The sequence below is a fragment of the Nicotiana tabacum genome, chromosome 8 (genome assembly GCF_000715075.1).
Source record: "Nicotiana tabacum cultivar K326 chromosome 8, ASM71507v2, whole genome shotgun sequence".
NCBI lineage: Eukaryota > Viridiplantae > Streptophyta > Magnoliopsida > Solanales > Solanaceae > Nicotiana > Nicotiana tabacum.
In genome coordinates this window covers 169,673,023-169,694,508 of record NC_134087.1, presented here as the reverse complement: position 1 = coordinate 169,694,508, position 21,486 = coordinate 169,673,023, and the positions used below count along the sequence as shown (strand labels likewise).

Below are 21,486 nucleotides of genomic sequence, written 5' to 3'. Positions count from 1 at the left end.
CTATTTTTAGTCTCCATTCATGTCTTACACATATTGTTGAAAAAACACCTATTTGAATCTTCTTATTATATCTATCACCTCGTCGTAGAGAATAAAGTTGAATCTCTTAAATCTTATTTGTGTAATTTAGAATTAGAGAATGTAGTTGTTGGCTGATTAGTTTCTTATTTGCGAGATTTTAATTCTGTGTAATTTTATTTATGTAATATAAGATGATTTTTCATAAATGCAACACTACATGCCTTATTTAATTTTTTATTCTGATGCAAAGTGAATATAAATAAGGACTTATTCAATTGGAGTCTAATATAAAGTACAATCACAGTTAAACCTAAAATTTTACCCATTACATTAGATACTGTTTTAGCCAAAACTCCTAGAATTAATCAGTCACCTGAGAGTATTACATCATGAGTAAATTACATATAAAAGAAATTAGTACAAACTATAAGTTAATATAGTTAGACAGACGTGCCTCTAAGAATTCAATATGGGGTTTTAATATATAAGTAAATATAGTTTAGAGGGTTTTAGGGGCACTAAATAACCTGACAAAAAAGTTACCGTTTATGGGGATTTTAGGTTGAGGTAAATAGCCACATGTAGTGCCACATGACATATTTTTAGATAATTAGGAGCGTGTACTAGACGCTCATGTAAAAACACAACGACGAATTTTTAATATGAACGGCAATATAATTTAGAGAGACACCAAATAGTTTAAATAGGAAACGGACAAAAAGGTAATAATTTAAGAAAATTTTAGGGTATTAATTCTATTTTTTCGCCTATTTTGGTTCTTCGAGTTAACTTTGAATTACTTTAATTCCTGACTAACCAAATAAGTACTAACTAAAAATGATTTTGATTTATAATAAATATGGTGTATACCTTTGCTATGGGAAATAAAATTTCTATCAAATAATTAGTAAACCTTAGAGTTAATACCCTGAATAAATAATGAAATCCACTTAATACAGTAAAAAAATACACTGAATACAAATAGAAATGCAGTGAATACAACCAATGAAATATACTGAAGACAAGAGTAACAACATGTATTAAGAATAATTAAAATAATATTAATACAAATATATATTTGAATACACTGAATATAAAATAGCGAATATAATAAATACAAACGTTAAATCTAATAAATGCAACAGTGAAAAAAATATATTGAAACACACTAAATACAAAAGTTATATACAACTGAAAAATTATTCTAACTAATTGGGTTGATAATGAACCATGTTAAAATTAATTTTGTTGAGTTATATTAGGAATGTATATGTATCGCGCTAAATTTATATTATCTCCGTTATTAAACAGCTGAACATACTTATTTTAAGATGATTGTCGTTACTGTATTCATGAATACGTGACGCGAATAAATATTTGTACAACTAAAATGAATACAGCAGCGCGAATACAGCAAACGCATTATCATAACAATTGAATAGTAACTATAAAAAGTAATTATTTATATGATAGCTATAGAAAATTAATAACCACCAAACAAACTAAACAAGAGTACAACAACAATAACAAAGCCAAGTATAATCCTAACAGATGGGTCCGGAGAGGATAGTCTTTGCGTCATACCTTACCCCTACCTAACTAATGCAGGTAGAAAGGCCGATTCCAATAGACCCTCGGGCTCCCGGCTCTGAAAATTACTCCTATTTGATTGTTGGCCGATCTCTTTACACATGCTATCCGGAAATACGAGGAGTCGATAATTATTCTTTGCTAAGTGAGTGTCGTAACATGTAACATGGGCAGCCAATTTTTATCTCAACACTCTGCCTTTTGGTCTAGTTCTGAGTATTCCACATTGTACCCAAGCTCTAAAGTTAGCTGATTGGTTGTGAGTGGAAGTTTGTATTTTCCATCTTTCCATTTTTAGTATCTCAATAGAGATAATGAGAGATTAATTAGGATAAAATTAATCAAGGAGAAACTAAAAGGCAACAACATTTAAGACAACATTCAAGTGATTTATCGTGATCATCAATATTTACAGATAATCAGATTGACAGTATCAATTAGGTCCCCAACAGCTCAAGTACATGACATTTCTCAAAGACTCTTCAGATTGTTTCAATTTCTGCTCCCTTAGCATTTTATTTGACACAAGTTTCGAAGATTGTCCACCAGAGACTCTCTTAGCTTGATGAGAATAAGGCCTCATGAGATTAGCCTTGGCATGTTGATGTAATAACCTCATTGTATAATTCCATCTAGCAAAACCTTGATCTTTTAATGCCTCCACTGCTCCAATGCTTGTTGCCACTATCCAAGCTCTTCTTGATGAACTCATTTTGCTGCTGCTTCTCCTTGAATCTTGAAAAAATGGGTGTTTAATTTGATTTTTAATTTGCTTGTGATATTGGATGAAAATGAAGTGTTAGTGGCACTTTCTTATATAGGAGGATGAAAATGAAAGCCATAGGAAATTGTTATCTAGGAAACTGGGAAAAAAAGCGGTGAGAGGCACTTGTCCCCTGGTTTTCAATGACAAGTGGGGGTATGTACATTGAACGTGCAAAGAGAAAATGTTTAAGATTAAGGAATGGGCGGTAGCAAATTGTTTAGGATACTGGTCCTCAACTCTCTTTCTTTGTTAAGGACAGGACTATGGGAGCGAGCAGGGGCGCACATGGTTTTCTCTTTGTCAATAGGCCTGGAGACCGATCCTTATCCTAAGAATATTAAAGAAAAAGAAAAAAAAAGAATAATCATATTCCAATATCCATACTAATTTGTTCAGGATTTTTTCCTTCTTATCTTGTTTCAAAATGTTTAAGTATTTTTATATGTAAAAATAATTAAATTTTAATTCTCGTTTTTTCACTGGCATGACTTGTTATAGATCTTAGTGAATACAAAATAGAGTATATTTAGTAAGTATTTAATCTAAATTTCGTGTCTTTTATTCCCTCAAATTCGGTATCAGGGTTATAGACAGTTAAAATATTTTTGTAACACTAAATCTGCCATGAGAGAATTTAGCATAAAGCGGCATTAAGGAAAAGGTGCGGTCGAGGCCGACCAAGAAACATTGGGATTCGTGGTCGGGCTGTCAACAATGGTCGAGGTCGAGCACCAAGGACAGAATAATAACGGCTAGTTCTTGTAATATGATATTAAAGAGAATATTTTATTAATATTCTCTCCACTTATGCTATTAGGATTTGTCAGGGACATGTCTCATATAAATAGAAAAAGAGACAATAGTGTAAGGGAGGCAATATTCACTTGGTAATGTTATTAGTGGCTTGAATTATTTCCTTGTATTTTTAGGAAACCCATAGTCCGTATAGGTTTAGGAAAACTCATTGTCCTAATAGATTTGGGAAAGGAAAACCTATAGTCCTTGTCAAATTGGGAAGCCTTTCTCATATATATTTGGGACTTATAGTTGGGGATTCTATAGATTGTATTGTGTTTTTCTTCTCATTCATAGTGGAAAACTCTCTCTGCTTTTGCCCCGAGGATTAGGCTTAGCCGAACCTCGTTAAATCCTTGTGTTGATTTTTCTTTTCTATTTGCTTTGTGTGTGATTGTGTGCTAGTTAACTCACGATATTCCGCAATAATTGGTATCAGAGCAAGGTTCGAGTGTTTACATATAATCTAGGGTTAAGATGTCTTCATCATCTTCAACAAAGTACAAAGTAGAGAAATTTGACGGAGGTTTTAGTTTCAGTCTATGGAAGATTAGGATGAAATCATCCCTGGTGTTACAAGGATTATGGAAAGCGATTGATGAGGATTTTCCTGAAGATATGAAAGAGACAAAGAAGGAAGACCTGAAGGAGAGGGCTTTGAGTGCGATCTTCATAAGCGTTACAGATAGAGTTCTTCGGAAAAATGCTGAAGAAACTTCTGCAGCAACGGCATGGAAGAAGCTGGAAGATATGTATTCTAAGAAATCGCTGACAAACCGCCTCTACCTGAAAAAGAGGTTATACAATCTTTGTATGAACGAAGGTACACCTGTTAAAACTCACCTTGATGAGTTTAATTCAATTATAATGGACCTGAAGAATGTGGATATCAAAATTGAGAGTGAGGATCAGGCCTTGATTGTGTTATGTTCTTTACCTCAGTCTTATGATACTTTTGTCGATACACTGCTATATGGGAAAGACAACATTTCACTAGAAGATGTTAGTAATGCACTAAAATCTAAAGAGTTGAAAAAGAACTTTCCAGACAGCAAAATTGAGGGCGAGGGTCTTGTGATTAGAGGAAGAACACAACAAAAGGACTTTAACAGGAAAAAGTCAACCGCAAGATCAAAGTCTAGAGCAAGAAAGCAACACTGTTATGAGTGCGGGGAGCAAGGTCACTACAAGAGAGATTATCCTAAGCTAAAAAAGAAAAGAGGGAAGCAGAAAATAGATAATTCGGCAAATATTGTTGACACTGGAAATAATTCTGATGATAGTGACTATGTAGGGGAAGTTTGTGCTGTGAGTTCTAGTCATGGGCATAATTCTTGGGTTCTTTATTCTGGTGCTACTTTCCACATGTGTCCACACAAGAATTGGTTTGCAACTTACAAACAAATGAGTGGGATTGTCTATATGGGAGATGATAATCCATTACCAGTAGAGGGGGTTGGTAATATCAAATTGAGAATGTTCGACAGAATTATCAGAAACATTGAGTGTTGGCATGTTCCTTGGATAAAGAGAAATTTGATTCTCTTTCGACTTTGGATGATCAAGGGTATAAATATCACTCAGAGAATGGAATACTTAAAGTGTGTAAAGGCTCCATGGTACTCATGAAGGGTAATCTACATTCTAAATTGTATCATCTTCAGGCCAGTGTAGTTGAAGGGGAAGCTGCTGTAGCTTCTGGGAAAAGTGATCTGAATCAGTCTCAGTTGTGGCACTTGCGACTTGGCCATATGAGTGATAATGGATTGTCTTTGTTGAGTAAGCAGAATTTGCTGAATGGGTACAAAAATCAAGTTTTGGATTTTTGTGAGCATTGTGTGTTTGGTAAACAGACAAGGGTAAAGTTCATCAAGAAGGCAGAGCGCAAGACCAAAGACAAGTTAGATTATATACACTCTGACTTGTGGGGTCCAAACAGAGTTCCCTCCAAGAGTGGTGCCAGGTATTTTATGACTTTGATTGATGATTACTCAAGAATGGTGTGGGTGTATTTTCTGAAAACAAAAGATGAGGCATTTTCGACATTTGTTAAATGGAAGACGATAGTTGAGAGGCAGACAGAAAGAAAAGTTAAGCGTCTTCAAACTGACAATGGGTTGGAATTTTGCAATTCTGAGTTCAATAATTTCTGCAGCAGAGAGGGCATAGTGAGACATCGCACTTGTATCGGAACACCACAACAAAATGGTATTGGAGATCGTATGAATAGAACGCTTTGTGATAGGGCACGAAGCATGCGTTCACACTCATGTGTTAGCAAAGATTTTTGGGCTGAAGCAATCAATACAGCTTGTTATTTGGTCAATAGATCTCCATCCATAACTATTGAGTTCAAAACTCCTTTTGAGGTATGGTCCGGTTCGCCTGCTGATTATTCAAATTTAAGGATATTTGGTTGACCAGCTTATGCTCATGTGAGGGATGGAAAACTTGAGTCGAGGGCAAAGAAGTGCATATTTCTAGGGTATACAACTGGAGTGAAAGGTTATAGGTTGTGATGCACATATCAAAAGACTCCAGGCTAATTATCAGTAGGGATGTAATATTCAATGAATCTGCCTCACTGGACAGTCAGAGGGAGAAGGCAATAGCAGAAATAGATCGTGGTGTCAGTGACCGCATAGAACTAGAAATTAAATCTCCACTAGCTCAGCCCAGTAGTTCTATAGTAGAGGGAGTGGAGGAGGTGCAAAATATTAATCAAGACGATAATGTTGATGCACATGTGTAACAACAACCATATAGCATTGCAACATGCAGAGAGAAGAGAGTGATCAACCGACCGCAAAGGTTTGCAAACGTAGTTGATGGGAATCTTCTTGGATATACGAATCCTGTGGGATATGCTTTGGTTATTGCAGAAACCGCTGATGCGTTTGAGTGTTATAGCTATCCAAAAGCTATTTCGGGTACAGAACCAAATCGACGGATTAGTGCTATGCCTGAAGAGATTAAGTCTCTTAACAAGTTTAGGCGTTGCCTAGACTTGGTTGATGCGTGCGGCAATCAATAGAGCCCTTGCGAGGGCTGAGGGCAAGGTAGAGAGACGTTGTTCCTGTTGATGAAGAGAATTCAAGCCAAGGGGAAGATTTGTTATTTGTGGCTTGAATTATTTCCTTGTATTTTTAGGAAACTCACAGTCCCTATAGGTTTAGGAAAACTCATTGTCCTAATAGATTTGGGAAAGGAAAATCTATAGTCCTTGTCAAATTGGGAAACCTTTCTCATATATGTTTGGGGCCTTTTGGGATCTATATATAGGGGTTGTAGTTGGGGATTCTATAGATTGTATTGTGCTTTTCTTCTCATTCATAGTGGAAAACTCTCTCTGCTTTTGCCCCGGAGATTAGGCTTAGCCGAACCTTGTTAAATCCATGTGTTGATTTTTCTTCTCTATTTGTTTTGTGTGTGATTGTGTGCTAGTTAACTCACGATATTCCGCAACAGGTAAGAACACTTTTCAGAAGAAGATTCTCTCTCTAGCAAAGATACAAACTTTACCTTTTACAATATTCTTGCACACCTCATTCCATATCTTTCTATCAGATCTGCAAATAATTCGAACATTCGAGGATTTGTATGTTGTTCATCATTATCAGAAGGAACAATCATCCATTTCATTAATTATTGGGTGAATCATTCTCCCTATTTACATAAATGTCATTTATTGCTAGTTATTCCCCATTATTATCCATACTTTTTGGAATATTAAATGTGTGTTATTTTCAATCTCCCACCGACTTTATCCTACGTTATCCATGTTGTAATGTTCTATATCTAGAGATATTATTATTAACTAAGTTTAACCCCTTATTACATAAAATTTAATAGTTTAACCGAAAGCTTATATTTTTTGGTCAAACAAATATAACACACAAGCTTCTTTAGAACGTTTTTTTTTATGTTACAGCTTTCCAATTTATTAATTATAGGAGATATCACTTCAATAAGATTTGTAAGTTCTAACAAGAAACTTGAAATATCAAAAACTCCTGTAAACTTGGAAAGAAGAAATTAAAAGATGAAGTTGGGGACGTTTTGGTATTGTGCCATTTTTTTAACACTTTTCAACTTACAGACATTCCTTGGGTCTATTCTGCCATTTTTCATTATCATTGCTATACGAGGTCTAAACGTCAAGCACTGACTGTGACATCAACATTTTGCTTCAAGCAAGTACAGCAAATCACCATTGCACAAGATATTATTATGAAAATTCAGGGCATTAAAGGTTGTTATACATTACATAGATCATATTAGCCAAAATAGCGAGGACTAGTAACAAAACCTATCTAGAATTGAAATACTCAGTTGAAGTTAAAGAGTGATAATTGCTAAGTTGGTAGAGCACCTCCACATTAGAAGAAATCGGAGAGCTATTTATGTGGGTTAAAAAAGAAAGAAAAAATAAGTGAGACTAGAAGCAAACTGGTAATATGCCAGTAATGCAAACTATTAATACTAATATACAATTTTATAATTGGTGTCATGATCAAATGATGTAGCTGCTTCCGAAGGCCTAAACTGTTTTTTATATGGTGGTGTCCCGGCGAGCGTGTTCATACCTCGACTATTTTATCTGGTACATCCTACCTCCTATCAGCGGAAGTATCGGATAACTTTATCCACCAAGACCTTCAAAACACCTAACTAGAGACGTGTTATGTCAAAACCATCTGGTATCCGGAAAGTGTCAGCTGCACCCAACTTTCTCCTCTCTTCTGAGTCGTCTTCAAAATCTTTTTCATGATTGTTGTCTTTCTCTTCCTCCTGAAAGTGATCTGAGGTAGGCGCATTGATACTTCTGGATCGGCAAGGTGGACTGGCGAGCATGTTCACTTGACCAAAATGGGATATTTCTATGACCTCCGTGTCATCATCCGTGGGAAGGCGTTGCTTCCATGGTTCCCCGTCCATCCTCATAAATGTATGCTCAGTTGCACCCTTCTGAAACTCAAATTGAATTCTGTTCGCCTGCAGAATATAAAATACATAACAACATTATAAATCCATGATAAAAACAAAGAGCATGTAGCTTCTCTGTATTATGAGCACTTATTAAGCAAAGAACTTATGAAGCCCGAGTTCAGGGTGGGTCGAATTCGAGCCCGATGGACCAAGCTCGAGCCCGATGATAGAGTACAAGGCTCGAAGATCGAAGTACGCGATGGGTACCGAAGCCGAGTATGCCCAACCCCGAGATGATGCCGTTATGGGTTTGTAACAGAAAAAGCAAGATTCCCGCCACGTCCCCAAGATCATGGCGTGAATTCTGGAATAGATTTGTACGAGTTGGTACGAATCCGTACTAGGCGGTTAGACAGCTGTCACAATAAGATTCCTAACTGTAAATAGAAATTTACCTTTTTAAGGGGTTCCCTATTATATAAAAAGGACCTCAATCATTTGTAAACATCATCAAATCATTGGCAAAGAATATACTCTCTTACTTTTCTCGCTCATTGTTCATCAGAATTGTCATTTAGACTTCATTGTCTTTATTTTACTGTTCTTATTGACCAACCTCAAGGCCATCACAGCTCAAGGTCAAGACTTGCTTAAACACTGGTTTTATTCAATTTATTTCTTTCATTTATACGTCAGATTTCTTGGTTATTAATTAGTATTGAACTAAATCACATATCTTTAAAACCACAAACAAGTTTAATTGTTACTCGTATTTTCGAGGTAAACAACTTAACAAAATGCACTAGAGAAACACATTGAATTGATCAAATATATACCGATCCCAAGAATTTTTTCTAATATAAAAACCTGTGCAAGACGCGTCCCATGTCCTCCTGGAGTAAACAGAATAAGTCCATGCCAAGCATCTCGGAAACCAACAACCTCAAGCATACCATCATCAACATATGGAGGAGTAAGGTCCCTCTGTTAAAGTAAAAAACATAAAGCAATACAGAAAATGTTTTACTAGACGAATACAGCCAACTAATCTTATTAACACAGTATTCATCATAGATATAAGGAAAATATAGAAACTGACTTCATGCAGCTTCTTCTTGTTAGGTTTTCCCCAAGGATTAAGTCCTCCAGAAAAGCTGGGCAAATTAAGGCAGACGATAGACCTAATGCTGCACATACAACCACAAGCAACAACAATATCATAGGTCTTTACCAGCTCATGAACATCTATTTGTGAAGGTTTCCAAAACTTTTGTCATCTATTCACCTACTGGAGATCTAAAAGTAAAAAAAAGGAAACAAGCAAATGGTGCAGGTTATAGAGCATCATACTACTACCTTTTAGGTATGTGAAGGTCTATCCATTCTCCTGGCCTTTTCATTATTTTGACATTTGCTAGCTGTGCAATGTTTCTGCAGGAAAAAAAACGGATTCATTCAGTGTTTAGTTTGAAATGACCTGTCGTTATCAGAGAGGACTGTTGCCTCACCATCCTCACATACTAATGGAACACAAAACATAGATCAATAGACATATGAATAAATTCTCTGCAGTTGGTGACAAAGTGTAAAGATGCCAAGATCATAAATGTCATGTTACACAACTATCTGATATCAAATAAAGGCAAATATAAAGCATGAGAATGGTACTGAGGATTCATAATGAGATAAATATGCTGATGCTATACCACATATTCCTAATAACATAGACTATGATATTACGGAAGGTCCATTTCCTGGCATTATGGCCATATAGTTCATTAAATATCTAAAATGTTTTGTCGCTAGGTCATAAATAATAGTTTTATCTTCCTTCTTCTAGCACATGCAAAAAGAAACCTCTTGGAACTAACTATCACTAAAAATATTTCCTAAACCATAGTGATGTTCATACTGGCAGTGGCAGGGGAGAAAGGTAATGGACTGTGTTAAAACAAATAAAGAAACACATGATATGACCATCGATATATACAGGTTAACCTTGACTAGAAGACTAACCTTGAAGATTGATGCCCGAAAGAAGTGCAAAACCATCCTTGTTTACATACAAGCTTTCCATAAGTTCTCTAAACAAATCGTAAAAAAAGAGAAAGGACTATCAGAGATGATTTCAAATAAAAGTAATTGAACAAATAGAAAACAAAAGGACCACCATTAAGAAGCATAGGAAAAAAGATGAAATTGAACAAACATCCACAATGGGAGACCATTCGTTGCAGAGGTATCTAGAATTATGTAGCCGTATTTGACATGTCAAGAGACTTGTAAGCTACTTCAGAACATAAAAACAAACCACAAGTAGTGAAATTTAAATGACACCATGTTCCAAATGACAGTAAGGAGAACCTGATTAACTAACTGGTGCCTGAACTTTTCTGGATGTAGCTTCCTCTCGCTGTGAAATGCATATGAAACTTGAGCATCCATTCCTGCAAGTTACGGAAAAATGAAAGTGAAAAGCTTCTACTCGGGAATGAAAAGAATACAACACTAGATAATGCAAGAATTAAGTTCTTGATAAAATCATGACACTGATTAAAAAATGCAGTGCTTCTAGGGAATGTAGACCTCTTGTATAGCTTTGCATTAGATAGAGAAGGGTGTCATAAACCAATTTGTCTGGAATGTTCAATAAATAGGCCAAATGTATACCATCCCATAGAATTCATTTAAGCTTCAAGTGCTGAAGTGGAGTATTTGAATACTACAATAACCAATAAAAGATATATTTCAGAGGAGGGATTAAAACACTTGCCTATGCTGAAGTAGTTCCAAAATCCTCCTCGAAATATATGATGGTGTTCCTGGAAATAGGCACAGTGCACCTTAAGGTAAAGCAATGCATGATAAGAGGGAGATAAATTTAAGCAGGTGAAATCAAATTAACTTATTCATTTCCTTAGCGAGAGTATCAGACTTCTCAAGCAAAAATTAGCAAGGTATAAGATCAACAAGTTATTTTTTAACCCAATCAATCAGATATCAGATGTATTCTAGCATCTAGAAAGGATGTTTAAGGTGGAACATTGTTCTAGTTGTAAGATTTCATTTACTTAAGCACAAGAAGTTAATAAGCAGCACATTTCCAGTAGACGACGGAAAGGGAAAATCTAGATACTCTCTGCTGGAATATATTTTTAGCTGACTTATACACTAAACAAAAGAAAAATGGACTGAACAATTTGATACCTTGTTCAAAGTATCAACTCGAGACACATGGTGAAAAGCATGCAATGAATGTGGTAGCTCAAGAGGTGCAATAGGAACACAAGAACCTTCTTTTGGAGCCTTCATTCTCATAAGAATATGCCAGCTGAAACGTAATAACCATCATGTCAGCCAAGTGAAGATTTCAGGTTTACTTAATGAAAAGGTAGTCTATGGTAAATGGATCATCTTTATGCCGAAAAACTTGTCCGTGCATTGTAGGGAGCTAGAAATCCAGCCAGCCAATGGAGGTAGCAAAAGTTGCAGATTCATGTTATACACACTAATATATCTCAAAAGGTATATTCTTGACTCAAAGTATAGAATACTAAGATAAATCTTCTTTGTTCACATAAAATTCAGTAGAGTCATGATTTTAACAGCAACCACACTTCAGTTTAACAAAAGAAATTAAGTAATTAGAATCAGGAGTTACTGAAACTAGATGTTTGCAAGGATGGGATGTAGCAGGTATCTGATAGAATAGTTGAGGTGTGTGCAAGCTGGCCCAGACACCACTATTAAAACTTTTAAATAAATAAAAACATCCTGCCAGCTATAATGTTTAGATTAGGAATACCTAGAGATGGTGTAAAAATCTCTGCTAAGAGTTCTATTCATGATCCGATATTTTAAAGTCAGAAATCTAGAAAAGCTATCATCATGATGTTCTTAGGTTTTCTTCACTCTTAAAGCTTCCAGTAGACAGAGACGGAGCTAGCCTACAGTGTGCGGGTTCGGCCAAACCCAGTCACTTTTGCTTAAACGTTTTATTTATTCAAGGAAATTCATTAAATATGTATAAATATTTAATTATGAACCCAGTAACTAAGACGAACTATGTGTTCTGTGGAAAATTCAGAGCCCATAAACTTCAAATTCTGGCTTCGCCTCTGCCAGTAAAAACCCCTAGCATTATTCAAATTAATGCAGGATAGTTGAGGAAGTATTGGACACTGTATGTAGTGAAGATTAGTTGATGGAATGGTGTATTACAAGCCAAGACAAAGCAGATATTTACAGCAATAACTAAGGCATGATAACATCAGGGGAAACACTTATGTATTTGTTGACAAGCAGGTATGCAGAGAACCTTCAAATTCACCACTCAATTAAAACCAACTTTACCTGTCAACTTTCATTTCTTTTCCATTTTTCACTTGACTCAGGAATGACTTCACTGACTGGCAACTAGTACCGGGATTCTTTTTCCCCTGCAATCATTAGACATATTCTCAAGCAGATGTAAAGTTAATTGATAGAATACCTACAAGAGTACTCTATAAAAGGAATGTGACTAACATAGGCATAAACAAATCAAGAATTTAAAGGCAGCGTTGAAACTTTTATGCAGATATACATTGTTTGAGCACGAGCAGTGGGTGCACGTGCACTCAGTGTCTATATACTAGATCGGCGTCTAAACACAAAGGGCATTATTCTGCATATAGACCAACACCTTTTTTATTTTATACTTGTAAAGAGTATTAGAAACAGCGGAATTACATCTATTGAGTCGGGGGATAATTATGGCAATGTGTTCAAGTGCCATATATAGAATAAGTTGCTCCATCAGATAATGTGATCTCAGTGTCTTACCCAGCCAAAGGCAAAAGGTAGATTGTTTCCAGTTCCTAATGGCACAGTTGCAATTGGAGGTGGATGAACCAATTTAAGATCTGAAACAACACCAAGAATCCACCCTGCTGTTCCATCCCCACCTGCTACCTATGTGACTAAATATACTTCAGATATATCAATCAAATAACAAATAAGTAATACTTCAATTTATAACCAAAACTCACAATGATTCTCAATCTCCTTTCAATTTCATGTGACAAGCTATCTCCATTTTGCTTATGCTTTTCTAAATTGGAGTAAAATTGATGTAGAACCTTGTCAGGTGCCTTTTCTCCCAAATCAAACACCTGAAAACAGTCATTGAATAACTTAACCTTTGCATTTATACAACTTTCACAATTTTCCAACAAGAAGCCCTAGTTAGAAGGTGCGAGCGGTTAGCCTCGATGGGTAGCAGAAGGGGTAGAGGTAGGCCTAAGAAGTCTTGGGAAGAGGTTATTAAGCGGGACATGGCGCAGCTGGAGCTGACTGGGGACATGGTCCTAGACAGGAAGGTATGGAGGTCAAAGATTAGGATATAAGGTTCATAGGTAGTCGAGCGTTTGTCTTTGTCTTACTCAGTTTGCTAGCATTAGTGTTAGTATGATATCTTTTATCCATAGATGACTATTACTACCTACAGTTTGATTGTATTCTTGGATTCAATCTTATTTTATCTTGCTGTTATTCCTATTTGTTGCAATTACCTTTTCTTTTTCAGTCGTTCTTTAGCCGAGGATCTCTCGGAAACAGCTTCTCTGCCCTTCCAAGAGTAGGGGTAAGGTTGCGTACATCTTATCGTCCCCAGACCAGACCCCACTTGTGGGAAACTAGTGAGTTTGTTGTTATTGTTGTTGGTGTCACAATTTTCCAACAATATATACAAGTTGAGTTAACATTTTACTCCCTTAGTTTCAATCTAGATGAGTTAATTTGACTGGCACATAGTTTAAGAAGAAAAAAGAAGACTTGAAATTTGTGGTCTTAAAAGCAAGCTTAAGGGGTAAAAGTTTTGTGGTCACGCCATTTGTGTGGTCTCATTAAGACTAAAATGGGTAAAAATGAAAGAGTAATTATTTTCTAATTTAGAAATGTATCATTTATTTTGGAACAGAGTAAAAAAGGTATTTTGTAAAAGTATAACAGAGGTTTACCTGATTTTGGTTAAGAAGAGTACGGTATGTCAAAAGAAGTTGGCCCCCTAGTTGACCACCACTTTTGGAGTTGATGAATACAAGTACAGGACAAGAAGCTATGTCGTCATAGTCAATCTGTATATTTATTTCAGGTAGAGGTAGTAGTATGTAATCTGGAATGTAATAATCCTTCAAAAAGCTTTCAGCTTCACAATCTACAACTGGTGCTTTATTACTGCAAACAAGGGCCATATATATGGTTTAAGAATTCAACTGTAAATTGTCATAATGACCATGAAACAATAACAATTTCTACAAACTACATAAAGACAGTGCAGAATAGTGGAAATGGTTACATTTCTATAGCCGCGTTTAGGAGCAATCAAATTTAGGTTCTTGCTATTCCATTAAGGAGTTCATCCTTTTTTCCTAAATTTTCTGCTTTATATTTATCTAATTTAATTAAATTCTAGGAAATTAAGTATCTGCTTCTTGAGTTTTTTGCATAAAATTTTGTGATAATTAAGCTACGGATTACCATAGGAAAAAAATTGTTCTAACATATTTGATCTTCTTATTTTGTTTGGAATATTATATTGTCTTAGAAGTCCAATTCTTGGGCTAAAGTCATACTCAACCAATCCTAAATTATATTAGGAATTTTTACGTTACTATGACATATAGGAAACTATATTCTTATGCCATTATATTATGGAATGTCATGATTTACACAAATAGCCACTTTTCTGGCTTTTAATTAGAAATTGATCACTTTTTGGAATTAGACCAGTGGTCTGAAGTTCAACTGGGATCACCGGGTCTAAAGTTTAAAATTCAAAACTGATAAGTAAGGTACGAGTCTAAATTTGAAAAGGTGGTCAACTTCTAAATACAAGGCTGGACACAAAAGTGGTCATTTGGTGTAAATAACACAATAATGTCTCATGCACACGTACTAATATTAAAATTTAATAAATAATATACAAGTCAATTAACATCTTAAACTTCATCTAATTAAATTGTGTCCGGAAAAAGGATGGAATATGTATCTATGATTACTTTTCGAAAGTCATTTGTCCATATAGACTCATTAATGCCCATGTATTATATTTGGAGTTGCTTTATAAGCATCAAGAAGCCATCCTTTTTCTTAACAACAACAACGGTCTTTGTCCAAATATACGACTTAATGAACAGGTTTGTTTTGTTCTTGTGTCAAACCTTTCATTTTTTTATTATGTCCTATATTCCTTTTGAAATCCTAATTAATATAGCTGAAGAATTTCAATAATGTCTCAATTCCTATTGTAATTTTATCAGTTTTATGTGGGAAAAGAAATTGTGTGTATATATGATCACCAAAATTAAAATTGATGCTGACCAAGAACAACCAATGTCAGTTACATCCCCTCTTCTGGTCACTATATATCTTCGACAAATTGAAGGAAATTAAAGCAAATAGTAGGAAACTAAAGGAAGAATATATTTTACTCTTCCTCCCAAATGCTTTTTGTTCTCAGAGTTAATTTACTTTGACTAATAATACTATGAAGTATTTTCTTATTTGCTAATTTTAATATGAAAAAGTTTAAACTTCTAAATTTGCTTTTGAATATTGGAAAAAAATAAATTATTCTATTACACTTAACTCTGAAGATTGATCAAACTAACACCCAATAACGAAAAATTGAAAAGATGTAGACAGATCATACTAAACGTACACATGCAATGGCAGTTCAGAAAATTAATTAATTAATTAGAGAGCATATATATATGCACCTTTTGTGGAAGAAATTGTGAAGTGATGACTTTGCAATATTGTTGACCATAGTTGCGATCCTGTGGACTAACTGCTAATTTAGCAATATAAATTTTTGTTCCAGAAACTCCACAAGAAGTTCTCAGAGGAAGCAACAAAGGAAGACGTAGAATCAGAGATAGAAGATGCTTTACTTGGCCAGAAAAATAAATTTTGAAAAGTAAAAGTTACTGAAAACTTGCAAAGCTCATACAGTTAAGAATGAAGAAGAAATCTCCTAATTAAGAAAGACTTGAATGATCGAAATTCGTGTGATGATAAAATTATATATATAAAGAGAAGAAGGTTGAACAAAAATATAAAGTGGATTATTAGTTGAAGGGGGGTTGATCAGCACATGCTGCACTTATATTGACCGTGGTAAAGCTTAAATAGAGAGGGACGGAAGTGAAAAAATGCATCCTATTTCAGAGGCCGAGTCATAATTTGAAATTTATGAATTTTGTATTTTTTTAAGTTACTGGATTCTAAATTGATAATTTGTGCATAATTCAATAATTTTTTAAGACAAATACAGAGTTTAGACAAAAATTACTGGTTCAGCCGAAACCCGTATCCAAAGGGCTAGCTCTGCCCATGTCCTATTTACGTCATTTAAACCTGTTAAAACATTTACTATTTAAAAAATAAGTGGATATTTCTCGTAACCCCTTAAACTTCTGGATGAAGTAAGATATAGAATTAATTTAACATGATATTAGGAAAATCAGAACTTCTAAATTCAAATCTCATAACCATCAATTATCAAAAAGAAGTATTTGGTGTCGACAAAAATATTAATCACCTTTTTAAGAGACGTGTTAAAACATAGTAATAAAATAAAAGAATGATGTATATATCCTTTAGCACAACTGTTATGTACGTTCACCACAGTGAGAATTTCAATGTCTTTAAATTGGTCGAAGAACTGATCGAGCTTATGAAGTTGCTACCTTTCTTAATTAACTACATACTACTAAGTGGAGTTTTTGAATATTATAACAATTTAATTAGTGATGATCCAGTAGGAGATTCCTGAATCAAGTGGGTTCAGACTATAAAGTTAATGGGAAAGATCTCAAGTTATTAATTGAGTTCACAATCAAATATTTATAGATTTTTTAATAAAATTTTTAACATATATATAAAGACTATGCAAAAGCTGTTAGGTACCCGAGACCCGTGCGTTACCCTCTGGATCTACCACTCTAAATAAGTTAGTTCAATGGAAGCGCTTATACAATTCAAAGAAATTAAATGAGTTATGTTTCCTTTTCTTTTCTTTTTTTAATTCTTTTTTGGGAATGGATGGACTTTCAGTTTTGATATTGATGTGTCTGCCGAATTGAGGCTTAACTTCTTTAACGGACAACGGCGTGAAATTGCGTGGAAGGTCTCCTCTCGACATCCAATGAGCCAAAGACAAATTGACAAACGACGAAGATTCCTGTTACGTCAGCAGACGCTGTAGTCCCCTATTTTTTTCTTTTTCTCCGAGGTTAAGTTTATCCAAAGATGAGATATTTTTTGGCCAAAGATTACTTTTAGCCCGAAACTATTTACGTTTGGTAGTTGTAAAAGTGTATAATTAATTATTTTTTTATATATAACATACAGAAATATGCTTACCCGTATTTGTTACGTGATTTATAGACAAGCGAACTGATTTGATCCGAAAATGATAGAGAGATAAGACTGAAAGTGACATTTAGCAATTGAAATTGAAGAAGATGACAAGCCTGATAATCACCCCAACTATGCCTTATAAAAAGGATTAAGCGATCAATGCAAATATAATCCGATTTACAAGTCCGCCGTCGAATCTCACAAAGAACTAAGGCTTAGCTACAGTTGTTCATTATCACCAAGAATACAAGCTTGAACAATTCCTAACTTATAGATATTAAGATTCTTGTGTTTAACTAACTAACTAACAAATTAAAATAATAAATTAACACTAAAGATACTACAGGTTGGAAAAAAGATTAAGGAGGTCTAAAGTTATGATTTTCCCAATTGTCGGAATCCTCTCCACTATGTCTTCTATCATTTCGCCTAAGTATTCTCTACCGATCATGAACGTTCTGCGTGTTGTAATTCTCTCCCGAGTAATTACGACAATTTGCTAGACATACTCTCCCGAGTTACACTAGCTGGCTTTAATTACAGCTCACTTAGATCGCACACAAGTTTTCGTTATCCCTAATCCCACCTTTAAACCCTTGTTTATTGATTCTTCACATACGTCGGGAGTGATGTTGTTCAACAACTACCTAAATATGTACTCTCTCTCGAGTAATACATACTAAATAGGCACAGCTAATTGAGGGCCCTTCAATCAACCACAAGAATAATATAGTTGAACAAATAGAGAAAATACTACGGCTCAATTATATAAAAACATAACAAGAATTTATCCTACAAAAGGTTCCATCAAAACCATTGATAACAAATTAGCTATTCATAATAGTATGTAAAACTACAATACTAAAAGTCATAACCAAAAATGAAAAATAGGAAGAGGAAGGAAAAACTCGTAGAAGAATTCTCCGCCTTGTTCCTATTGTGTCTCTGCCTCCTTAGGTCGAATCTGTGTCAAAAATTAGTCTCTTCCCCGCAAAATACCGTTTTCCATGTATATATACCAAGTAGGGTCGGGCCCAAACAATTATACCTTCTCCTACGCGAAAAAGGACAAGTTTCTAGGCCTGGACGTCTGCGGCCGCAGTCCGGGCGCGGTACTTTCCTAGTGTACTACCTCAGTCCGCGTCAGGTCCGCGGTCGCGTTTTCGACCGCATTTTTCACCCTGTTTAGTTTGTAATTTTTAAAAACGTAAAACATGAAAGTTGTAGCTCTTTGAGTTAGCTTTCCAACCATATATTGTGGAGCCAAAATGGAGTCCTGAGCGAAAATTTATGTGCATTTTAATATACAGTACGCAATATGCCTACTCGATTCTTCGTTTTGTTGCTCTATCATCCGTTGATACCCGAATGCGATCCCGGCTTAATTCCTTGGGCTTTTACTCAGACTTCAAAGCTTCAAATCACTTGAATTCATTCCATAACATCTGCATAGCTCAAAATCACTCCTACAAGGCATAAAACATATAATTAGTGCAAGACACTAGCGATTAAAGCTCAAATTCAATTAAAGTGCAGTAAATTTGAGTGTAATAAGCGACTAAAATGCGTAATTATAGTCTATCATCACCTGACTCTAAGTGCAATGCCTCTGAGGGCAAAAGTGAAGGCAATGATAAAGTGCAAATAAAATGAGAGCAAAAGTAAATTATAACTTATGTCCGCAGAAAATTGCGTCCCTTACTATGGTTGTTGAGCCTGCTATTTATAGTTTTACCTAGGAAACAAGATCTTAGGATCAAGCTGCTCTTAAATGATAATTAAAAAGTCATTGATGAATATATTACGGCAGACTATGAATGCAAATATTCTCTACAACAGTTGCTCATTTAATGTTAGAGAATATTCCCTCATTGGATGCTATCCGATGGCAAACCCTTGATCTCCTCCCGTTAACTATGCTCCCTTCGGGATTTACCTTATGTCGATTACATTCGTTGTGTTCGGTATTGGTTGTTGCTTGTCTTGCCTCTTACTTACTTTCGATTTCACGTGTCATGCTACCATTCGACCATCTGTTATAAATCAATTTTACCCCAAATACACGGTATATATTACACCCAAATTCAACTACACAGTAACTTTTCAAACAAGCCCCTAGTGTTGTAGGTTGGCGGTAATCTATTTGCACATAATTTTAACAAGACTTTCTTCTGGTCAAAAGTATCTTCGCATTTTATTAATTAGATTGAATTTTTAGGGGGAATCACTAATTATTTGTACGAGTATAATATTAACTATCCATTTTGCAGCAGCCCCAACCCACCATTTTCTTAAAGTGTATTTCCACCAATTTCAGTTCTCCACTGGATAAAGGGTTGAAATTCTGTGAAAGCATAATAAGTTTTTGTTGAAGTTTCATCATGGTTTAGAAGTGTGGGCCCCTAAGCTGGTACTCTTCAATTTGAATCCGTCAAACCAGTGAAACTTCTTTGACAACTTTATTAGTTCAAAGACCAAACCCCAACAAAGAAAAAAACTAAATTAAAATACAGAAAAACAAAGAAAAGTTATACTATAATTTTTGTTTTTCACCAATCTCTTGGATCTATTTCCTTTCTACAATCCAGCGCTCCCATTTCATATATATATATATATATATATAAACAAAGGGAAAAGCTAGGAAAATATGGAGAAAAAAGGAAACAAGAAACAAAGAAGAAAAAACAAATTAATTAAGAATTACAAGGGAGGACAAGAGTTTGACAAAGTTGAAAACGTAGATCGACGTGCATACGTGAGAAAACTAAGTTACTATGATACATCAGCCAAATAAGTGGAGTTGGTAAATTGTATAATCATACATAAGTATGTGATAGGAAGATACCTCATGAATCAATGGTAGGCTTTAGTGATCCTGGTATTATAAGAATTCATTTAGGAATGTCAGGCGGGGCGGGGCGGGTGCGGGCGGGTTCTGTCTAAACCCGCGCAATTTTAACCCGCCCCACCCCGCATAGGATTTAAACCCGCATTCACCTGCCCCGCACTTCATCCACGTTTACCCGCCCCGCAATTTTTTTTAATAAAATTCTTTCTTTTTCAAAAAATTAAACTTAAATCTGATTTTTTTAACAAAATAATTAATTATATCCAAATTGTTCTCTCTTTCTTTGATATACTTAGCTTTTTTGAAGTAGCCTTGTCATTGTTTTTCAATACACATAAGGACCAAATTGAATCTTATGCAGGCACATTTTTGTACGATTGCGGCAAACTTTTCCTTCTGCTAATTAACACCTATAATCACCTTAATTTACCACTAATCCTATTAAATTACTATGGTTTAGTGAGAATATCCATTACACACAAAAATTTAACGCATGCACTACAACCAATGTGGTGTGACTAGGGTTTTAATATTTAGCTTTTATGTCTATTAGTTCAAAAAAATTAAATCTCCACCCGTGATCCTCCCCGCCCCACATTATTTTTTTTATTTAAAAATTGAACCTGCCCCGCCCGCAACCGCAAACCACCCCGCCAACCCATTGTCATCCCTAAATTCATCACGAATTGGTTAGTTTTATGTTGATCGTCAATCTATCACAATCTTCTCTCTTTATCCGAATTTCGGATTTGCAAAATGAACAAGCTTTTACACACAGAGTTAGGATTAGTGGACTTTGTACTAACTGTAAATATAACTATCAACGTGTGAATATTACATGTTATAGGACTTAGCTACAATAAATATAATCTAGTCTATAAGTATATTATATGAATGCAATTGTGCTCCTAAGTCCTAGCTACTAGAATTATTTTTCTAAAGATAAGTCTGGGTTTTCTTTTCTTCAACAAAATTGTTAAACCACCTTTGAGCAGCTTAACGAGTCGCCAACTTTTCCATATAGATTAAGCGAAATGGAAGAATAATCTGTTGATCCTGTTTTGTTGCCAAGTCAAATTCTCAATTTACCTAGTGCATTCAGTTACATAGTAAGGTGCCAGTAACTCAATAT

General features: G+C 35.0%; 1 protein-coding gene across 2 annotated transcripts; it reads right to left on the bottom strand.

The window, feature by feature from the left end:
* Window positions 1-7,385: 7,385 nt before the first annotated feature.
* LOC107788507 (diacylglycerol kinase 1) lies at window positions 7,386-16,244 on the bottom strand. Of its 2 annotated transcripts, XM_075219879.1 has the most exons (13): window positions 15,862-16,244; window positions 14,101-14,317; window positions 13,132-13,254; window positions 12,926-13,054; window positions 12,455-12,540; window positions 11,309-11,432; window positions 10,875-10,923; window positions 10,466-10,548; window positions 10,118-10,185; window positions 9,458-9,532; window positions 9,201-9,288; window positions 8,969-9,085; window positions 7,386-8,167 (listed from the first exon to the last, which is right to left on the bottom strand). In XM_075219879.1, exons 1-13 carry the CDS (start codon window positions 15,909-15,911, stop codon window positions 7,844-7,846), a joined length of 1,533 nt encoding a protein of 510 aa, XP_075075980.1. In that variant the 5' UTR covers window positions 15,912-16,244; the 3' UTR covers window positions 7,386-7,843. The 2 variants fall into 2 exon arrangements, with proteins under 2 accessions (XP_075075980.1, XP_016465668.1); XM_016610182.2 differs by lacking the exon at window positions 9,458-9,532.
* Window positions 16,245-21,486: the final 5,242 nt, after the last annotated feature.

Coding starts and splice junctions, on each gene's coding strand:
- LOC107788507 (XM_075219879.1), bottom strand. CDS start 15,911: ATGGTCAACAATATTGCAAAGTCATCACTTCACAATTTCTTCCACAAA. Junction 10,549..10,874: donor TTGGAACTACTTCAGCATAG/GCAAGTGTTTTA, acceptor CGTAACTTGCAG/GAATGGATGCTCAAGTTTCA. Junction 9,086..9,200: donor ACAAGAAGAAGCTGCATGAA/GTCAGTTTCTAT, acceptor TTACTTTAACAG/AGGGACCTTACTCCTCCATA.